Source organism: Antedon mediterranea, chromosome 1 (assembly GCF_964355755.1).
Source record: "Antedon mediterranea chromosome 1, ecAntMedi1.1, whole genome shotgun sequence".
Classification (NCBI taxonomy): Eukaryota; Metazoa; Echinodermata; class Crinoidea; order Comatulida; family Antedonidae; genus Antedon; species Antedon mediterranea.
This window is the reverse complement of record NC_092670.1, coordinates 8,395,310-8,419,220: the sequence shown is the minus strand read 5'-3', so window position 1 is coordinate 8,419,220 and position 23,911 is coordinate 8,395,310. Positions and strand designations below refer to the sequence as shown.

At 33.3% G+C, this 23,911-nt stretch overlaps 2 protein-coding genes across 2 annotated transcripts; one reads left to right on the top strand and one right to left on the bottom strand.

Moving 5' to 3' along the window:
• Nucleotides 1-652: 652 nt before the first annotated feature.
• LOC140040929 (uncharacterized) lies at nucleotides 653-7,919 on the bottom strand. Its single transcript, XM_072087213.1, has 4 exons — nucleotides 7,784-7,919; nucleotides 5,306-6,493; nucleotides 1,247-1,635; nucleotides 653-1,119 (listed from the first exon to the last, which is right to left on the bottom strand). The coding sequence occupies exons 1-4, from the start codon at nucleotides 7,917-7,919 to the stop codon at nucleotides 727-729; spliced, it is 2,106 nt and encodes a 701-aa protein (XP_071943314.1). The 3' UTR covers nucleotides 653-726.
• A 10,346-nt stretch (nucleotides 7,920-18,265) lies between these two features.
• On the top strand, nucleotides 18,266-19,575 carry LOC140055256 (uncharacterized). Its single transcript, XM_072100544.1, has 3 exons — nucleotides 18,266-18,293; nucleotides 18,440-18,610; nucleotides 18,800-19,575. The coding sequence occupies exons 2-3, from the start codon at nucleotides 18,540-18,542 to the stop codon at nucleotides 19,284-19,286; spliced, it is 558 nt and encodes a 185-aa protein (XP_071956645.1). The 5' UTR covers nucleotides 18,266-18,293; nucleotides 18,440-18,539; the 3' UTR covers nucleotides 19,287-19,575.
• The last annotated feature ends 4,336 nt before the right edge of the window (nucleotides 19,576-23,911 follow it).

Genomic DNA, 23,911 nt, shown 5'->3' with positions numbered 1-23,911 from the left:
AATAATAATTACACTATTTTGTGACGGACGAAAACGAGGAATACGATACATAAAATCAATACACTTTACAATAACATAAAATAAAGGGAGATATGAAAAACTTAAACAAAATGTTCAGTTAACTGATTTCTCTGTCATGAATCCATCTACAGAATAAAAAATATATGTGCCTCATATCTTTACCAAAACACAATATTTTATATTGAGAAATTCCATCTTTTCAATCAAATGCTTTAACAATCAGAGTGAAAAGAAATATGTAAGTTCTAATTTTGTAATTGATTGATTGGTAATAATGTAATTGAATTTAAAGATGATAGCACAGTGTTTTCATTTAAAGAGTGTCTGTGTGTGTGTGTTTTTAGATGCCTTTTGAAGGTTTTATCCCATTGAAATTGTATTCCACATTGTTCACATTTATATGGTTTCTCTCCCGTGTGTATTCTCAAATGTAATTTTAAATATCCATTATGTTCAAATTTCTTTCCACAATGCTCACATTCATAAGGTGTCTCTCCGGTGTGAATTATCAAATGTTTTTTTAAAGTCCCATTAGTGATAAATTTCTGTCCACAATATTCACATTCATACGATTTGCATCCTGTGTGTAATCTCAAATGTATATTTAAATAACTACTAGTTCTAAAGTTCTTCGCGCAAAATATACATTCATATGGTTTCTCTCCTGTGTGTATTCTCAATCAAATGTTCTCTCAAAATCACTCTCTATTTAAATTTCTTTCCACAATGTTCACATCCATACGGTGTCTCCCCTGTGTGAGTTCTAAAATGTATTTTTAATTGCCCACTGTGTTTAAATTTCCTTTGACACTGTTCACATTCGTATGGCTTCTCTCCTGTGTGTACTCTCAAATGTTTTGTCAAATTTACACTAGATCTAAATTTCTTCCCACAGTATTCACAATCATATGGTTTCTCTCCTGTATGCATCCGCAAATGCTTGTTTAAATTCCCCCTTTCTTTAAAATTCTTCCCACAGTGTTTACATTCAAATGGTGCTTCTCCTGTGTGTATTCTCAAATGCTTTTTCAAATTCGCATTCTGTTTAAATGTCTTCCCACAATGTTCACATTCATGTTGTGTCTCTCTTGTGTGAATTTTAAAATGGTTTTGTTAAATCATCACTTTCCCACAATTTTCACAACCAAACGAAGTTTCTTCGAAAGTGTGAATTCCCAAATCACCCCTTTCTTCAGTTCCACAATTTTCATCAGATTTAGTATACGGTGTTTCCCAAATTCTCATTTTCTTCATTTCGACAATGTTCTAATTCATACGAAGCTTCTACGGCAGTGTTACTTGAATTCTCACTTTCGTCATTTCGACAATGTTCAAATTCATATGAAGATTTTTCGACAATGGGTAGTCCAAAATGTTTACTTTCTTCAATTCTAGGCCTACAATGTTCAAAGTCATAATATGGTGTTTGGCCATTTAGCAGAAAATCCTCGGAGTTTTCACATTTAAACTCTTTACTATGTACGTGTATTCCTAAATGTTCCTTCAAATCCCTGAACTCAAATTCATCTCCACAGTGTTCACATTTGCATTTCATGTTGGTATTTACACTGTTAAATTCTTCTTTGTTGAAGTCATATTCATTCATCAATAAATCTATAAAAAAATACAATTGTCAAAACTATAATTCTACTTCCTCCAGGCTATACTTAGTAGTACTATTCATGTTAGCTACACTATATTGAAAAACAAACTTATGTACATACAGTAGTTTTGTAACAGAATAATGTCAAAGAATTTAAAATTGGCGTATTCGACTTTAATGTCGTGTATACAGCTTTTGTTTTAATTAGATTTACTGAGGCCTAATGGTAACGGATTAATTTGAGTGATATTAGCTTGCGTTATTTTAAGGCATTAGGCCTACTATTTTTCTGGGAAAAGAAACATAAATCGGGGTCCTCCTAATTACCAAGCCGTATCAAATAGAACCAAGCCCTATACAATACGTTACAAACAAAATAGATAGTTAGAGTGTTAATTGCGAGGGCCAATGCCACATATCAACAAATACGTAATAAGCAATGAAAATCCCTATGGTGAAACTTTCCATTGCTGTGGTCAGCTTGATATTTGATCTACTAGTCATATGAAATTGAATAACGTGTTCCCATACAGCTATGAACCTATCCGTTAAAATCTTAAGAAAATCGGCAATACATTTTCGAGTATCCTGCTAACAATTATAAGAAACACACACGCCGATTGTCTCATAATCAATATTTCAGTTTAGGAACGTGTACCTACCTCAATGATAATTATCGTCTTCCTCAGTCGTTCTCTCGCTGCCACTGTATACAACTGAATGGCATTCCTCAGCAATAAATAGGATCATAGACTGGCAGACAAGTACTTATTTACGGTATTTGATTGGTTGAGAGTATAATTAAGCAAATTGAATTATCTATTTAGATGCCGTAAGAGTACTTGTTGAGTAACGCCCCGAGACATTATAATCGACCCACTCTACCATTGTGTAGAGTGGGTGGAGAAAGGCTTTATCTAGAGATCTAATAGTGGATCGTCACTGCCTTTACAGTATACTGTATAACGCCAATTATGTAGAATTGTATTGAAATTCCACTATAATTAGATAATTGGATTTAGAAGAGAGTTGTTACTCCTTGGATTGAGTGTTACATTGTTGTGTCAATTCTTTTGACAACACGTAACAACATTAAGTTTTGAATATTCTGATCGATTGCAAAACTGCAGCAAAATCAGTTATCTATAATATAACTACAGTACTTTAAAATTCTAATGACTACAGTATACACTTTTTTTTCCAAAACATAACCTATAGTGTACCTCTGCTCATGAATACCTCAACTTCAACATAACAAGGCCAACAGCCATAAGTCGGGTGCTAAAACGCATAGTGATACCGGACCGACAGACCGACCGACCGACATAGTGAACTATAGAGTCACGTCCACGCGACTAAAAATATAAAATACAAACTACTATCTATCTATCCCTTGTTGTGTCGCCATGTGTTTACAAATATACACAAAGAAAATAGTATATTATACAGCATCTTGAATATATATGAATAAAACTTGATTTTATTGTTACAAAAACCGACTATAAAAGAAAACTGTTACTTTGAAATAAAAATCATAGAAAGGCTTTATTACATAGGAAGGCTACTGTACATTATAAATCATAGAAAAGGTTTATTATAATTTTTGAAAAAAATATCACAAACGAAACAAAGTGTAAACAAAACCAAAAATGTATAATGTTATAAAAAAGTGAATTAAAATAATAAAGTCCTAGGTATCATAGTACTATAATAAATGTTAAAACAACAATTTACTAACTAATAAGTAAAAGAGTGTACATTTAGAATTGAAAGTGTGTGTGTACTTTAAACAAAACAAAAAACAGCAACACACAGAACATTAACATTTATACAGTACAGTATGTTTTCTCTCTTGTTTGTATCCTCAAATGTAATCTTAAATGTTGTTGAATATTAGTTTTAAATTTTTTTTCCACAAATTTCATTTATATTGTGTTGTGTCTCTGCAGTGTATATTTTTAAATGTTTTTTTTATTCTCACAATATTCAGATTCATTGTGCGAGTTCTAAAATGTTTTTTTTTATTCTCACAATATTCAGATTCATTGTGCGAGTTCTAAAATGTTTTTTTTATTCTCACAATATTCAGATTCATTGTGCGAGTTCTAAAATGTTTTTTTATTCTCACAATATTCAGATTCATTGTGCGAGTTCTAAAATGTTTTTTTTTTTATTCTCACAATATTCAGATTCATTGTGCGAGTTCTAAATGTTTTTTTTTATCTCACAATATTCAGATTCATTGTGCGAGTTCTAAAATGTTTTTTTTATTCTCACAATATTCAGATTCATTGTGCGAGTTCTAAAATGTTTTTTTTTATTCTCACAATATTCAGATTCATTGTACGAGTTCTAAAATGTTTTTTTATTCTCACAATATTCAGATTCATTGTGCGAGTTCTAAAATGTTTTTTTTATTCTCACAATATTCGGATTCATTGTGCGAGTTCTAAAATGTTTTTTTTTTAAAATTCTCACTTTGGAATGATTTATTATTATCTATTTTGTTTGATTTGCTTGATTGACATTGTTTTATAATATCAAATCTTAAAACTCTTTAAAAACTTCTATGTATTAGTTTTTTGTATCAGGGAATACAGTAATCTACATAATTATATTCTTCAATTATTATGGCTCAAATTAATGAGTACTGCATTATAGTAACTCATTTATCTGAAATAAATATTTCTGTTGATTTTCCCCAAAAAATATTCAAACTTAACCTATTAATTCTCTCTCATGTGAATTCTCACATGTCTTTTCAAATTATCACTTTAAATTTCTTCGCACAATGTTCACATTTATAATACTGTAGTGTATCTCTTGTTGGTTTTCTAAAATGTTCCTTCAAATCACCACTGTGTGTTCAAAAGTACAATTATTTTCCCACAAAATTTATATTCTTTTGTTGCTCTAAAGCTGTCTACGCTATCAAAATTTATGAGACAAAAAAATTGTGACCCATTTATGGACATGTCATATCACTACCATATTTGGGCACATTTTTTAACTTGGGCCGAAATATCAGTTTCTGGGTGCTTTCATTTTGTTAATTTCCGCCCCCACCCCAACTGTTTTGTGTTGGTGTATTTCTTACATTTTGTTCTGTCTTTCCAAATCACCCCTTTGATTGCATTTCTTCCATAATCGTCACATGGTCTTTCTTCTGTGTGTGGTGTGAAAGTATCATTTTGTTTATTTTTTTCCCCAAAGTGTTTATCATTTTTTGTGTTCTTAAATGTCTTTTTAAATCCACACTTTGTTTAAATTTCTGTTATGTCCACAATATTCACATTCATATGGTGTCTCTCCTATGTGTATTCTTAGATGCATTATCAAATTCCAACCATTTAGTTTAAATTTCTTACCACAATGTTCACTTCATATGGTCTGTTCCATATTTTTAATTCTCCATTTTGTTTAAATTAAATTTTCTTCAACATTGTTTACAGTCATATGGTGTCTCTCCTGTGTGTACTCTAAAATGTTTCTTTTTTTCAAATTCTCACTGCAGCTAAATTTCTTTCCACAATGTTCACATTCATATGGTTTCTCTCCTATGTGTACTTTCAAATGTTTGTTCAATTCCCCCTTTCTTTAAATTTCTTCCCACAATGTTCACGTTCATATTGTGTCTCTTGTGTGTTCTCTCAAATGTGCTTTCAAAGTTGGCTTCCATTTAAATTTCATAAGGTGTGTTATGTGTTTTTAAATGTGCATTCAAAGTAGCATTCCGTGTAAATTTCGTTCCACAATGTTCACATTCATATGATGCCTTTCTTGTGTGTGTTCTCAAATGTCTTTTCAAAACCCCATTTTGTTTAAATTTCTTACCACAATGTTCACATTCATATGATGCCTTTCTTGTGTGTGTTCTCAAATGTCTTTTCAAAACCCCATTTTGTTTAAATTTCTTACCACAATGTTCACATTCATATGGTGCCTCTCCTGTGTGTATTCTCAAATGTCTTTTCAAGTCCCCATTGTGTTTAAATTTCTTACCACAATGTGCACATTCATATGGTGCCTGTCCTGTGTGTGTTCTCAAATGCATTTTCAAATTTCCATTTTGTTTAAATTTCTTACCACAATGTTGACATTCATATGGTGTCTCTCCTGTGTGTGTTCTCAAATGTATCTTCAAACTTCCACTTCGTTTAAATTTCTTACCACAATGTTCACATTCATATGGTGTGTCTCCTGTGTGTGTTCCCAAATGAAATTTCAAATTCCACCTTAGTTTAAATTTCTTACCACAATGTTCACATTCATATGGTGCCTCTCCTGTGTGTATTCTCAAATGTCTTTTCAAGTCCCCATTGTGTTTAAATTTCTTACCACAATGTTCACATTCATATGGTGTCTCTCCTGTGTGTATTCTCAAATGTCTTTTCAAGTCTCCATTGTGTTTAAATTTCTTACCACAATGTTCACATTCATATGGTGTCTCTCCTGTGTGTGTTCTCAAATGCATTTTCAAATTCCAGCTTTGTTTAAATTTCTTCCCACAATGTTCACATTCATAAGGTGTATCTCCTGTGTGTATTCTCAAATGTCTTTTCAAATTTCCATTGAGTTTAAATTTCTTACCACAATGTTCACATTCATATGGTGTCTTTCCTGTGTGTATTCTCAAATGTATCTTCAAATTTCCATTTAGTTTAAATTTCTTTCCACAATGTTCACATTCATATGGTGTCTCTCCTGTGTGTTTTCTCAAATGTATCTTCAAATTTCCATTTTGTTTAAATTTCTTACCACAATGTTCACATTCATATGGTGCCTCTCCTGTGTGTATTCTCAAATGTCTTTTCAAGTCCCCATTGTGTTTAAATTTCTTACCACAATGTTCACATTCATATGGTGCGTCTCTAGTGTGTGTTCTCAAATGTATCTTCAAACTTCCATTTTGTGTAAATTTCTGTCCACAATGTTCACAATCATATGGTGTCTCTCCTGTGTGTGTTCTCAAATGAATCTTCAAATTTCCATTTAGTTTAAATTTCTTACCACAATGTGCACATTGATATGGTGCCTCTCCTGTGTGTATTCTTAAATGTCTTTTCAAGTCCCAATTGTGTTTAAATTTCTTACCACAATGTTCACATTCATATGGTGTCTCTCCTGTGTGTGTTCTCAAATGCATTTTCAAATTTCCATTTTGTTTAAATTTCTGTCCACAATGTTGACATTGATATGGTGTCTCTCCTGTGTGTGTTCTCAAATGAATCTTCAAATTTCCATTTAGTTTAAATTTCTTACCACAATGCGCACATTCATATGGTGCCTCTCCTGTGTGTATTCTCAAATGTCTTTTCAAGTCCCCATTTTGTTTAAATTTCTTACCACAATGTTCACATTCATATGGTGTCTCTCCTGTGTGTGTTCTCAAATGCATTTTCAAATTTCCATTTTGTTTAAATTTCTGTCCACAATGTTGACATTCATATGGTGTCTCTCCTGTGTGTGTTCCCAAATGAATTTTCAAATTCCACCTTAGTTTAAATTTAATACCACAATGTTCACATTCATATGGTGTCTCTCCTGTGTGTGTTCTCAAATGCATTTTCAAATTTCCATTTAGTTTAATTTTCTTTCCACAATGTTCACATTCATATGGTGTCTCTCCTGTGTATTTTCTCAAACGAATCTCTAAATTTCCATTTTGTTTAAATTTCTTACCACAATGTTCACGTTGATATTGTGTCTCTCTTGTGTGTTTTCTCAAATGCATTTTCAAATTCCAGCTTTGCTTAAATTTCTTCGCACAATTTTGACATTCATATGGTGTCTCTCTTTTGTGTGTTCTCAAATGTGCTTTCAAAGTTGACTTCAATTTGAATTTCTTCCCGCAATGTTCACATTCATATGGTGTCTCTCCTGTGTTTGTGCTCAAATGTTTTTTCAAATTCCGATTTCCTTCCTTCTCATGCTCACATTCATATGGTGTCTCTCCTGTGTTTGTGCTCAAATGTTTTTTCAAATTCCGATTTCCTTCCTTCTCATGCTCACATTCATATGGTGTCTCTCCCATGTTTGTGCTCAAATGTTTTTTTAAATTCAGATTTCCTTCCTTCTCTTTTTCACAATCATATGGTGTCTCTCCTGTGTGTTTTCTCAAACGAATCTTTAAATTTCCATTTTGTTTCAATTTCTTACCACCATGTTCACAATCATATGGTGTCTCTCCTGTGTATTTTCTCAAAAGAATCTCTAAATTTCCATTTTGTTTAAATTTCTTACCACAATGTTCACGTTGATATTGTGTCTCTCTTGTGTGTTTTCTCAAATGCATTTTCCTATTCCAGCTTTGTTTAAATTTCTTTCCACAATTTTGACATTCATATGGTGTCTCTCTTTTGTGTGTTCTCAAATGTGTTTTCAAAGTTGACTTCCATTTGAATTTCTTCCCGCAATGTTCACATTCATATGGTGTCTCTCCTGCGTTTGTGCTCAAATGTTTTTTCAAATTCCGATTTCCTTCCTTCTCATGCCCACATTCATATGGTGTCTCTCCTGTGTTTGTCCTCAAATGTTTGTTCAAATTTCGATTTCCTTCCTTCTCATGCTCACATTCATATGGTGTCTCTCCTGTGTATTTTCTCAAAAGAATCTCTAAATTTCCATTTTGTTTAAATTTCTTACCACAATGTTCACGTTGATATTGTGTCTCTCTTGTGTGTTTTCTCAAATGCATTTTCCTATTCCAGCTTTGTTTAAATTTCTTTCCACAATTTTGACATTCATATGGTGTCTCTCTTTTGTGTGTTCTCAAATGTGTTTTCAAAGTTGACTTCCATTTGAATTTCTTCCCGCAATGTTCACATTCATATGGTGTCTCTCCTGCGTTTGTGCTCAAATGTTTTTTCAAATTCCGATTTCCTTCCTTCTCATGCCCACATTCATATGGTGTCTCTCCTGTGTTTGTCCTCAAATGTTTGTTCAAATTTCGATTTCCTTCCTTCTCATGCTCACATTCATATGGTGTCTCTCCTGTGTTGGTTCTCAAATGTTTTTTCAAATTCCGATTTCCTTCTTTCCCATGCTCACATTCATATGGTGTCTCACCTGTGTTTGTCCTCAAATGTTTGTTCAAATTTCGATTTCCTTCCTTCTCATGCTCACATTCATATGGTGTCTCTCCTGTGTTTGTTCTCAAATGTTTTTTCAAATTCCGATTTCCATCTTTCTCATGCTCACATTCATATGGTGTCTCTCCTGTGTTTGTGCTCAAATGTTTTTTCAAATTCTGATTTCCTACTTTCTCATGCTCACATTCATATGGTGTCTCTCCTGTGTTCGTGCTCAAATGTTTTTTCAAATTAAGATTTCCTTCCTTCTCATGATCACATTCATATGGTGTCTCTCCTGTGTTTGTGCTCAAATGTTTTTTTAAATTCCGATTTCCTTCCTTCTCATGCTCACATTCATATGGTGTCTCTCCTACGTTTGTGCTCAAATGTTTTTTCAAATTCCGATTTCCTTCCTTCTCATGCTCACATTCATATGGTGTCTCTCCTGTGTTTGTCCTCAAATGTTTGTTCAAATTTCGATTTCCTTCCTTCTCATGCTCACATTCATATGGTGTCTCTCCTGTGTTTGTTCTCAAATGTTTTTTCAAATTCCGATTTCCATCTTTCGCATGCTCACATTCATATGGTGTCTCTCCTGTGTTTGTCCTCAAATGTTTGTTCAAATTCCGATTTCCTTCCTTCTCATGCTCACATTCATATGGTGTCTCTTCTGTGTTTGTCCTCAAATGTTTGTTCAAATTTCGATTTCCTTCCTTCTCATGCTCACATTCATATGGTGTCTCTCCTGTGTTTGTTCTCAAATGTTTTTTCAAATTCCGATTTCCTTCTTTCCCATGCTCACATTCATATGGTGTCTCACCTGTGTTTGTCCTCAAATGTTTGTTCAAATTTCGATTTCCTTCCTTCTCATGCTCACATTCATATGGTGTCTCGCCTGTGTTTGTTCTCCAATGTTTTTTCAAATTCCGATTTCCTTCTTTCTCATGCTCACATTCATATGGTGTCTCTCCTGTGTTTGTGCTCAAATGTTTTTTCAAATTCAGATTTCCTTCCTTCTCATGCTCACATTCATATGGTGTCTCTCCTGTGTTTGTGCTCAAATGTTTTTTTAAATTCCGATTTCCTTCTTTCTCATGCTCACATTCATATGGTGTCTCTCCTGTGTTTGTGCTCAAATGTTTTTTCAAATTCCGATTTCCTTCTTTCTCATGCTCACATTCATATGGTGTCTCTCCTGTGTTTGTGCTCAAATGTTTTTTCAAATTCAGATTTCCTTCCTTCTCATGCTCACATTCATATGGTGTCTCTCCTGTGTTTGTGCTCAAATGTTTTTTTAAATTCCGATTTCCTTCCTTCTCATGCTCACCTTCATATGGTGTCTCTCCTCTGTTTGTGCTCAAATATTTTTTCAAATTCCGATTTCCTTCCCTCTCATGCTCACATTCATATGGTGTCTCTCCTGTGTTTGTGCTCAAATGTTTTTTCAAATTCCGATTTCCTTCCTCCTCATGATCACATTCATATGGTGTCTGGTTATGTAGCTTACACTTGTCAATTGTATGTTCACAGAGCTCACATTTTATTTCTTTAGAATGATTGTGTAATCCTAAATGTTCTTTCAAGTCACTGAATTCCAACTTAACTCCACAGTGTTCACATTTATATTTCATGCTGTATTCTGTAATCTGAAAGAAAATAAATTAACTAATAATCAGGCCCGTATACTAACAAATATCTTTTTTATTAATATAATAATAATAATATATCAAAAATCTATTAAATAATATTCATCACATAACATGCAATCTACGATAATTAAATTAATTGATATAACAAATTTATTAAATACATAACATCATTTGAATAAAAAGAACAAATCACATATCTACACATAATCATAACATCGTATACTCTATCTCTAACAATTTATTCAATCTTCTATCGACTAAAGCCGAAGTATAGTCGTTATCTCGGGACCGTTCTATGGCCACCACCAGGTAGGCTTACTTCATTAAGGCTTCTATGAATGGATGTACTGGTTGGGAGCAGGAACGCTAGTAGACCAAACCCAGTACCGTTTTGATTACGATCAATCGGGAAATTACCTCATGATGTGCGTTCCCAAAAGGTCCACCATTTCCTCAGTTGGTATTTTTTCTTGTCTTGTTTAACTAAAGACAATATCATTATATATATACAAAATTTACATTATCAATGGTATACAACAAAAATATGCTAATATAAAATGAAAAAATACCGGTAATTAAATTACGGAATCTGAACTGACTACAAACTCGATGTAAAACATGCGCAGTCGATCATGTGACGACAAGCAATAGCTTAGCGCTTCATGTACGCGGTAAAGTGTTTGCTGGAAATACAGACAACTTAACCGGCGGTAAAGACGTGTCTGGATATACAGACACTATCGAATACGGCGCCTAAACAAGGGAAGGCCAACTCAGACAGCGTCGTATGACGCTGTCTGAGTTGGCCTCATCATGAAAGCGTTAAGTTCTGGTGTCCATCGTTCAACTAGCCCAAGCCACAACAGAGAGTCTTAAATCAGTCTTTAGAACGTCAAATAACGCAAATTCTGCCACGGCCTTCGGCCCCTGACCGGGGGCCATTGGCGGCCCCCTGGCCCCCAGCCATTGTTGCTCGCTTCGCTCGCACCCCCCCATTGTAAATGCTGCATACGGGCCTGATAATAATAGACTATTCATGGTTTGAGAATTTTTTTTCACAGATTTGTTTAAAGATAATATTTCCATAAAAAACAACTAAAAAGGCAAAAAGAATGAAACTTTTGTAGGCTAAAAAAATTATAAATAACTATGGAAGAAAACTTCCATAGTTTACAAATTATTTATAACTAGATGGCACGCTCGCTTCGCTCGCGTACCATCTAGGGGTGCTCACAGATGGTTCTCGAATAAAGTAGAATCCACGGACGGGGACTTTTTTGGGACACTAAACAAAAACGGAAGTGTCCCCCTAATTGGGGTATTCAGAAATAGAGACAACAAAACCAATACTGGATTCCATAAAGGACAATTAATTTATGTGGATTAAAGAAATTAGGGAGAAATGGAAATGTATGTACGGGAATTGGGCGGCGGCACGTGGTGGTGGTGATGGAACCGCAGTAATAAAGTTGATTGTATTTATATATTATAAGAACCAAACTAAATAAATAGACCTAGACATTCTGCGAAATGGAAATCGGAAATTCAAGCTCCTATTCAGTGAAAAATTAAACTGTAGTCTACCTAAATATTTAGGGCAAATCATCGGTTGTGGTGTTGAACTTCCTGTAAACATTTGTGTGAACCAAACTGGGTCGAATTTCTGTCATGAGTACTGATTTGTTGGCCTGTGATTTATGACGCCTAAGGGATCTATCTAGACTTATTTTTTAGAATAATGTACGTACCTGTCAGATACAATTGTCTTGTGTCGTATAATAAATAAGTACTGTAATAGTTACTGAAGTTACTATTACAATCTCGTCAATGAAAACACGAAAATGTATATGCACTTACTTATGAAAACGTATACAGTATTATACTCAGTTATTGAAACAGTAGGTTTAAAAAAGTTTCGTTTGTCTGTAAAATGATGTAATCAAGCTGTTTACATGAGTCTTAATTTATAAGCACATCAATAATAAAATAGTTTATCTATCCTGTAATTGGCGAGATTATGGTCGCTGTTGAATGAAATAAAGCCAATCGGTATCATATTTGTACAGAAACGTTTTCGCGGCCGAAGGGTGTAACCTAAATTCGTTGTATTATCGTCAAGAACTAACTGTAACTAAACTTACATAGAAAGTAGGGTATCATAAATTTGGCCTTAGCACTCGGGGGAGTGGCTAAGATGAAGTCCGTGGGAGTACTAAATATAAATTGTAATGAACCTCGAGGGACATAAATAGGAATATTTCATGTTTCATTATCAATGTATAATAAATGGAAACTGTTTACCGATTCAAATAATAGAAATTGGTTTTTAACATTTTCCGAACCTATTGCAAGTTTATTCTCAAAGGGCCCATATATTTACCTACCGTATGTGTTAAACCAAGGGCTCATAAATTTACCTACAGTACTTGTGTTAAACCAAACTGGATGTTCCATTCATCGCAAATCAATACATTTGTATAATCGTATATTAAATCTATCAAAATAGTATTTTTTAAAGAAAATCGGCCTGTCTTCAACATTATGATGGTGTACTCTAGCAATCTATCAAAATAGTATTTTTAAAAGAAAATCGGCCTGTCTTAAACATTATGATGGTGTACTCTAGCTGTTCAACCGGTTTTCAGCTATTAAAAACAATTATCGTAGGAGGAGATAGGAAAATGCGAAGCCTCCTCGCTATGTAACATTAGGGTTGAGGGATGGGAAAGCGGATAGGTACAAAGAGGAACAATTTTTAAATATATTCTTTATCCACTGAGTAACGAAATATTTTGTTCATGTTTTATAGGCCTATAAATAATATACCTCTAAATACAGTAGGCCTAAAACATTTGCGATTTAATACTTTGTTAAAACTGTCACTGTCATAATCGATTGAAATATTAAAGTACATGTCACGATACACCACTACGACGTTTATATTTTTGGTAATTATTAATTAATACAAACGTTGAGAAGGAACTGTCAGTATAAAGTTTATTTGTATATCTAACAGTAGAGCCTATCCACAGTCTCAGTAATAAAGTTTATTTGTATATATTTTTATATTACATCTAACAGTACGAACATTCACAGTAAGAAATGTTCGATTCAAATGAAAAATAGTTAATAGGTATTTACAGTATTGTCAAAGTATTGCAAGTTTATTCTCAAAGGGCCCATATATTTACCTACCGTATGTGTTAAACCAAGGGCTCATAAATTTACCTACAGTACTTGTGTTAAACCAAACTCTGGCAGACTGAGAGATTGGGATGTTCCATTCATCGCAAATCAATACATTTGTATAATCGTATATTAAATCTATCAAAATAGTATTTTTTAAAGAAAATCGGCCTGTCTTCAACATTATGATGGTGTACTCTAGCTGTTCAACCGGTTTTCAGCTATTAAAAACAATTATCGTAGGAGGAGATAGAAAAATGCGAAGCCTCCTCGCATTTTTTTGGTGGGTATTTTTCAAGATGGACATCCATTAGACAGTGTATACCACGATCGGAAAACACCCCTATTTGGGGCAAATCTTTGAACCTAAATTCGTTTTAATCGTCAATAACTAATTATCTAACTCAATTTAATTAGTAAACAGGGTTACATCAGGCGGTTAAAATCAGTACCGAAAGTACGAACCAACTTTACATACCATCGAGTGAAAATTCTAGAAGTAAGGCGCGATTTACCGAATTTTGCCCTTACGTAAATTTATATATAGATAATACATTATTAAATACAGCACTGTATTATTATTCCAGACAGCAAAAGCAAAAAGAAATAGATGCAGCTTGTGAAGTAAAAATTGACTTTTAATACTATTAGGATACGATTTAGTTGTCCCCACCTGGAATTGTTTTCAAGGCAAAAAAACTTTTTACTTATCGTTCATCTAAAAGCTAGAATGCACTTATATTACTTCATTCCAAAATACAATTAATATGCAAAATATAAACTTAAAGTTTTCTTTTCTAAAATTGATTTCTATTTTTATTAGACTATTGCTATCTGTAGAGATATAGCCTATTGTTATTGTAAAAAATTTCAGTTGCATGCAGATCTCAAAAACAGCGGTAGCAGTTATGTTGTAACTTGGCCAGCAGATGCGCGTATATAAGTAGTTGTGCAAGAAACTTTGGTTTAATGAAAATATTGTCGTGTTGATTGACTATAAATTAAATACCACTTGACACATGTATGCTTCATGTCAAGGGTCATCTTCCTGTATCATCAGCAAAATTTTCAACATTTATTTTCGTGCGTAAGCACGCTTTGAAAGTTAAAAATGCTCAAAATCAATTTCTAATCAACTTTCTACACGTTTCAGGACATTTTAAGCATTTCAGATGTGCGTTGAGCACACGCTTTTGCGCACTTAGCCCGTACGCAGCATATAAAGCCCGTTTTTGTGCTTGAATATTGTTTTTTATAGTTTTATGATATATTGCTTTCATATTTGATGAATTATGAATGAAAAAATGACACACGGGCACGTCAAACATCGTATGGCCACACAAATGTAAAATATAGGAATTTTGTCTCTTTCGACACAGTTCGTCACATTCAATACAGTAGAGCGCATATTGCATAAACGTTATCAATTTCCTTTCAATTTTCAATAATGTTATTACTTAAAACATTCTCCTTCAGACACATGAACTTTATTTTTAATTTGAAAATTTCATCATATTCAAACAATTAAATAAACGTGAGTGGTGTAAAATAAAAACTAACCGTCAACTAAACCGTCTACAATGCCAATACAGTCAACTGTTGACGCTTGTTGAACGATGCTATGCTGTTTATACAATCGCTGTGGTGCAGCTTACTGTAGGCTAAGCCTAATAAATAGCATATGTATGTTACGATGCATTGCGGGATAGCCTAACTCGTCACCGTGACGAGTCCAAATCTAGTTTCTCTATTTATAATTTTGATTACTCTTTTTCTTTACTTTATTATGTTTATTATATTTCCAATTACTGTACCACTTATTTTAACAAAAACATTTAAACAAATGGATTGTTTTAATATTAAATTTGTGAACGGTATGCATTTTTTTTTATAACAAAGGATTCAACTCCAGGAATAGTCACTCAAAGATGGCTGGTAGTGTACCATATGACTAAAACGATGTTGTAGTTCTTTAATTTACTATATATATATAATAAGGCTGATATAAATACTTATTATATAGTCCGGTATAGGCTCAGGGTTTTGCTTGGCCTCCCACTTTTTTTTTTGCTGGGCATACTAACACTACGATTTTTTACTACAGGCCTAGTCAAGCCTTAATAAAAAGAGATTATTCAATTTAAATCGACATTCATTTAGCAAAAGACTTACGAATATATTTTACAAGTCAATAATTACAACCAAAACCATTTATTCTATTAATTATTAGTTTTACGCTTAAAAATACAAATTTGAACTACCAAACACCAAGACGTTTGGATCTTTTAAAAAGAACTTATGGAACGCACAGGAAGGATGTATCACCTGGCGCGTGCGTGTACGTCGTGTAGGCCTACTTCGTGCAGTCAGTTAGTCTAAAGGCCTGTTTATACTACGACGATAACTATAACTATACACGATAGAAAAAAATCGCTTAAGTTAAAATCAATAGAACCGTTCACACTAGGACGATAACTATACGATTCTATCGTTTACGATAAAAAGATAGTTTTACATACCGCTTGCATGAGCGATATTTTATTTGGACGCGAACGATAAAAATATTTCAACCAATCAGAGAGCTTTATTTATGGCAAGCGGCAAAAAAAAAATCAGACAGATATCATCGAGAGTCAATCGCGATGGAGTCGTCTATGGGCCTAGACGAAACATTAGTCCTCCTTGTACAAGAAAATGAGGTGCTGTTCAACAAATCAGACGCGAATTATAAAAATGTAATAAAAAAAAAGATATCAGTGGAATGCAATTGGCGTAGAGATTGGTTTGACAGGTAGGCATAACATAATTTGTTCCCATTTGGATTGGTCACCTACTTAAAGGGCTAGGCCTAGCCTAGGCCCTATAGGCTAGGCCTACTAGCCTAGGTAGGCCTACTACAAGGCTAGGTAGGTAGGCCCGAGGAGATACATAGCCTGGCCCCCTATGTTAGACTAGATCGCCTGTGCTACATAGGCCTAGGTCTAGGCTAGTCTCATATAGTACTAAAGCATAAAATTAATAAGCCTGGCCCTCTAGTAGTAGTAGTAGCTAGCTATACTGGCTAGCCTATATGAGGACCTATAGGCCCTCTAGGCCTAGCCTAGTAGGCCTAGTAATAGGGCCCTAGGCCTAGGTAGATTATCTAGGCCTAGGCCTCATCCTAATAATTTAATTATTTAGTGAGGGCGTGTGGCGCAGTGTGTTGGACGTTGGACAACCGATCGTCAGACCTAGGTTCGAATCCAACTCTCGCCGCATTGCTTGTATCCGTAGGCAAGATACTTTACTTACGGGGTTTCACGAAACCTAAGACCACGAAAGCTAAGACTCCCTAAGACCTAACTAAGATCACGAAAGCTAAGACCCAGACCTAAGATTACAAATATTTATCTTTCGCACCTGCCTTGTATTTTAACTCCAAACATTTATTCTGAATACCACACTTTAGAATTGGCACTTTCATGAAAAAGAATCACATAAAAAGTAACAAATACATTTTTAAATTGATGATTTTACAGACGTTTTTCTCGCACACAAAATGACTAGCTTACAGTACAGTAGGCCTACCCCATGTTCAATGTTTTTGTTTCTATGGAACGTCAAAAGAGCAAAAATTATATAGAGGGCTGAAAACTCTGTGGAGTCCATCTACAGTGTGGATGGAACAATGTAAAATTAAAATTGTAATGATAATAGTATAATCATGCAAATACGAAGAAATAAATACTGGCAAATAAATTTTACCAATTAAGATAGTCCGTCACGCTTCATCTACTTTAACCATAACACACTATAGCTGTCAACATGGACGAAGCATGCGAGCAGACAAAGAAAAAAAACGCAAACATTCGAAAGAATTTAAGTGTATTATACATTTAGAATCCGTTGTATCAGAAAAGGTAAGCCCGTTTACAAATGTACGGTGGAAAAGGGTAACAGAATGTGCCAGTAAATGGCAAAAATTGGATGGTTACGACCGTATCCTAGCCGAAGCCTCACGTCATCTATTTGAAGGTAGTTTTGAAAAGGCCTACATAATGAAGGGTTTCACCCAACATGCTACCGACGGTTTATTGACAACACACGAATTGTTAAAGCTGTTAAAAGATGTGAAAATAAGATTCTAGTTCTAGTAGTGAAAGTAGTAAAGGTAGTAGCGATGAAGACTTGTATCTAACAACAACGAAAAAACTACGATCATCTTCGGTACTGGCCTCGTCCATCACCAGCAGGGTGCCTTATCCAAGCAAGGTCGTCATACTAGGCCTAGTCGCTCAGTCTTACCAGCTGTTTGCATAATTTGCAACAAGGTTGATTGCTACATAACAGTCTATCATAAACGCAAGAAGGATAAACTGTGTCAAGCAGAAACCAAAGATGGAGGTATGTGACACCATTGATTGTTTTTAGGTGACCTCGATACGTAATAGCATTACAGTATTTTGCATTACAGTAATAAAATTCAAACAAATATTTCTACTGTTGTGAATTCCCAGTTTGGGATAATACAGTTTTTAGAATAAAATTTAAATAAATAATGATAAAATGCTGACAGAATTGTTATGCATTAAGTAATTCTTATTTTACTTTATTTGTCTTTATTTGTATCTTAAGGACTTTTACACCAAGCTGCAGAAGCTAAAACTGATGAAAATGTGTTGATACACATACGGGACAAGGACTGTGTAGCATTAGAAGTTCGCTACCATCGTTCTTGCTACAGGATACTAGATTTCTGTCAAGGAGGACAGGTAGTCATAAGTAAGTACTGTACATTATTACCATTTATAGTTGTGCTATACATAGTATTAAATAAACACCCCAAGTGGACAGCAACCTTATGATCAAGAGACTGTCTCACTACATGACTATTGCATTTTCAAAGTGTATTATCTATCTTTTTTTAGAACGGATGCTTCACTAAAACCAGAGTATGATGCATCATATCAAGTTTTCAAGCAAACAGTCATTCAGGAGCGTCTCATAAAAAATCAAGACATTTTAAGGATGCGGAAATTGGTACAATTGTTTACAAAGATTGTTAAACAGCATGAAGGGCTTGAAATGATTAATTACAGGTACATATAAAATGAAATACATAATCTAAAGAACAAAAACATAATACAAACAAATTAAAGTTTTAATAAAGCATTTAAATGTCAATGAACAGCAGTATTCTATTTTGATTTGAATAATACTGTCCTCATAGTATCCATTAATTAGGCATAGTGAAACAATTTTTTAATTTCATTTAATTCCTACTTTAGATCTGATAGACTTAAAGAACGAATGAAGCAAGACTTTCCGCAATTGTGCTTCCACAAGCCTTATCGTAAAAACCAATGTGAGATGGTATTTACAGAGGAACTTTCAACTGGAAGTGTGTTAGATCGTATCAAGTCATCTGAAGAGGAGTATTCAACAACTGGTGAATCTAGCTCTGAAATAGAAATTGAAAACACCATTCTAGCAATACATCATGACATAAGTCTAGAAAAGGTTAGAACTGTTTTTAATGCAGGTACAATTGTACACAACGAAATAAAAGATTCACCTGCTATGAGTTGTAATTGGCCTCCAATATCAGACGATATAAATTTGAAGGAAGCAATAAAGATGATTCCATTTCACCTTTACAACTTAATTGCATGGTGTATTGGTGTCACATTTGAACCAAACATGGCAACTTATGTCGATGTATCTCCTGAGACCATGTTAAAATTTTATCCATTTGCCAGGACATTGTTTATTTAACATCAAAAGGTAAAAAGCAATCTCCGAAGTCTCTTGGACTTGGATTGACAATACGACACTTGACTGGTTCATCCCAAGTGGAAAAAAAAAGCACTGGCACTTGCTTTAGAAAATAAAGAATATATAGAAGCCTTTAGAGACATTGGCAGAGAATTTACTCTCAAGCAGGAGACTATCGACACACTTGAGTCGTTTGTGTGTATGCTCTATGGACAAGCTTCTACAAGTATTAATGACACAAGATACAAAGTTTTCTGTCGGTCATCCTCAGCTACAGAACTAAGTCTACCACCAACAAGGGACGCTCTCATCCATCATTGTAAATGCTGTAATTATCAGGCTGCAATCCATAGGCGATCATTCCAACAATGTATCCATGCCCCGTCTCCAGTTGGACATGGATGGCAAATGAAGGACAAACAGCTTGCAATCACATGGATAACAAATCCACCAGCTCCTCAGGTCCTATTACAGTCAATTCACTGTAGCTGTAAAGTGGGAAATTGTGAAAAGGAAGATGTTCCTGTTTGAAATCTGGACTACTATGTACAGACTTATGTAAATGTAAAAACTGCCAAAACATAAAAACACCCCCTACCGATTCAATGAATGATAATGAAGATTATAATATTAGTGATGACGAGTCGGATGATGATCTAGAATATTATGATCTATGAAGAAAAACAGTTACATTATAAATATTATAAGTATGGGTATATAAAAAAAAGTTTTACATCCGGGTATGAAGCGTCTCACATACACACAGAGCCAAGATATAAGGAGCTTGGACTTGCACAGTGTATGGACTCTAACCTTACGGTTTTCATTAAATAGATCATTCCATGCTATCCATTCTAAATATCTTATTTTTCAAAACTCTTGCATTCTTCTTACTGATCTCATTCATTTCTGTCTTGGTGAAAAGGGAGGGTATTTTATATTCCTCCCCTGAGTTTATAGCCTCTCTACCCGAACATGAACACAAAAAACGAGCTTTATAGAATAATGACAACTGTCAAAAGTACGTTTTTAATCAATTTTTATCGTCTTTATATTGCCATTTTGTTACTTACTTTATATATTTAAATTACTTTTTTAAAATGTAAAACAACGAATGCAAATATGGTTTTAACAACAACAAAATCAATCATTTTATGTATATATAGCAAATGTTTTTATTACAACTACTTTCAACGTCTGTTACTGTATCACATTACTGTATAATGAGAATTTAAAAGTTTTGTAGGAAAATGTCAATAGAGGGCGTCATCAAATGTATGGAAGGCCACTGGATGCAACCGACCAAAAAAAAATCAAAATTTTCTTTGTTTCTTATTATTTTTCATTTCTTAAAACCACACAAACTGTTTATATTTAGTACATAACAATATGTTTATAATGTATACAATTAACCGATTCGTTCGTTTATTTACTCGATGTAATGTAAACATTCACGGCAGAAGGTCTAACAACTCGCCCTTTTTCAGTTACTGTTATTTTAAGGATTTTTACATTTGAAATTGAAAATTTTGGATTTGTGATATACACTGTGTTTGGAATACGTGTTAAAAATTTCAAATGCTAAAGGTATTTATAAATAAAGTTACAGCTACCCAAACATGGGCTCAGACCTCAAAATAGGCCCTTTTTATGGTACCATCACGAGTTTCAATCACTCCTGACAAAAAACAGCAGCATATTTTTTAAAGAAACTTTAACATAACATGTATAAAGGGTTAAATTATCAGTATTTGCTTTCAAAAAGTAGTGCCGCCGTTACTGGAACGAAAGTCATTTTCTAGCCACTTTTTGAGTTACAGCTGATGGCCTAATTGGGGGTCATCGTGCATTCTGAAGAATTATTTTCATTTTAAAAATGCCTCATTTTTCACCATTTTCAACACTTTGATGCAATTAATTTGCGCATTTTGTCATTTTGAACCTGCTCGTATAGCGTTATTTTATATCGGAACTGACTCAAATTTGGTGAATGTACTAAAGATGGTGAGTAGAATGCGTTTTGTAAAAAAAAATCGTATTTTTTACGCTTTTTAAGTATCGCGCGCGCAAAAACTTTTTTTTGCGCAGTAATTTTTTGAAACACACAAATGGCCTAATTCATGCTCTAAATTGATCAAAACTTAATTTTGAGGTTTTTTAATTTTTAAAGCGCGATTTCATGCGCATGACCCTACGTGTGTGTGCGTTTTTATTTGCTAATATTTTTACCCTTGACCTGAAGTTTACGTTTAGTGAATTACATTAATATGTAATAATTAATTATGGAGATATGATTGATAATGTGATTTCACAAAATGGCGTATAAATTACGTCACGGTTGAGTGATCACGCTGAAAAGCTTATTAGACCTAAGTTAAAGTATTTGAAATACATTGTGAAATTTTGGTAATCAATGACATTAAACTTTTTGAGATATCTGTTACACAAAATCTGTACAGAAAGTAATAAATAATAACAAAGATTTCATACAATAACAATAGGTGATCATTTTATTCTAAATGATCACCTAAATATATATTGAAATCAAGGAGTAATTTTTTTTTACAAAAGAAATGTTCATATGTTAATACACTGTGCTCCAGTGGATCCAATTTGGCGCCAGTGGAGCACAGGGAAATAGTCACATATAAAAACTTCTAGAAAAAATATTTATCGAATTCAAAAATATTTCAAACTTGGTATATAAGTTCAATATCGGTTACTCCATCCGTAATTCAAAAGAAAAAATAGTTTCAAGCCACATTAGTGATTTTAATAACTTGCGTTTGTCTAAGATAAATACTTATGAAAGAACATACAATTCCAACACATTTTTTTTAAACTTTAGCGATTAAAAAAAAGACATGTTAAAAATATGAATTATGTAGTAACATATTGAACGTGTAGTAACCTATTGAACGTATACTACCAAATTTCAAATGTGTAGGACAATTATTTTATGACGATCAAAATTTAAAGTTTAAAAAATGTGTTGGAATTCTATATTCTATCATAAATATACATTTTAAACGAACGGAAATTACTAAAATCACTGATATGGCTTGAAACTAATTTTTCATTTGCATTACGGATGGAGTAACCGATATTGAACTTATATACCAAGTTTGAAATATTTTTGAAATCCAGAAGTATTTTTTCTCGATGTTTTTGTATGTGACTATTTCCCTGTGCTCCACTGGCGCCAAATTGGATCCACTGGAGCACAGTGTATTAACATACGAACATTTCTTTTGTAAAAAAAAAAACTCCTTGATTTCAATATATACAGTATTTCTTGGTATATTTTTAATTTAAGTTGCTCAATTTACAGGGAAAAAATCGAATTCCTAACCGGGTTTTTTTTTGTAAAAATCATTATTAGTAGGTATCCCAATGAAAAAATTCAGATTAATTTTTTTACATTTTCTTTCAGTTAACCATAAAGAACTTAATGTAATTAGCATTTTGCGATTTAAATGATTGAAATCCGATTACCCGTTCTAAAGTTATGGTTATTTAAAGTGGTAAAAAAATATACGATTTTTTGCCTAAAAATGGTGTTTTTTGCAGTTGAAATTGGAAGCATTTTTAAAAGGTTATAACTTTTACAATAATTAGTTAAAAGTTTTGAATTTTGTTAAACCTATAGATATCACAGAGTTGTACAACTCTATTTTTTTTGGAGCCTCAACGAAACCTATTTTTTAAATTATTGGTCCGCAAAGTGGTAGGAAAGCATGTAACGCCCATTTTTGCTGGAATTCCCTAAAAAATGAAAAAACTGCTATTTTTCAATGATCTGTAACTTTTGAACTACTGTACTAATTCATTTAATTTTTTTTGTACTTGTTAGAATGTAGTGTATATTTCATTAATAAATATATTTTAGATGTGTATATGAAAAAAAAAAATTTTTTTAATGGTGAAATTTAAAATTATAAAAAGAAAAAATGAAAAAGTATGTTAAAAACGGTGTGTACTGTTTCTTTTCTTTTACACTAATTTTCGGTAAGTATAATTATTAGAATATTTTAATATACTTTATATTTATAATTTCAATCATAAATACTATTATATATAACTTTTGAATACGTAAAACAAGATTTTAGGCCCATATGATTATGACACCAAATCTAAGCCGGGCTGCTAAGTAAGATATGCTCTTTTAAGGCAAACGCACAATATGGGTCAAAATAAACTCATTTAAAATAATCAATGTTAATTAAAACAATTAATTGTTTACCTGAATAGTATATATAACATTATAAAAATTGTTTTCTTTTCGTATTATTACGTTATTAAATTGAAATACGGAGCTAAAGTTTAGGCCAAGTCACGGCTTACTCGCGATCAGTAGTCGCTCCGTTAAAGTATTTCGGTCGCAGTTAATGACTTTCGGCCGCCGTATACAGAGTCAAATGTAACGTTGGTAAATTAGCTTAATAAATTTCCTCGGTACATTTTAACCTAACGCATTTGCATTGTATACTTGCATAATAAATCTTCCGCACATTACATCAATTTTAAGTTGTTAAATTAATGTGTAAAACCAGATATTCTACGACGGAAAAGGACATGTCAATCTCCGACATCGCTGCTGTCACACATCTCGCGTCGAGCCGGTC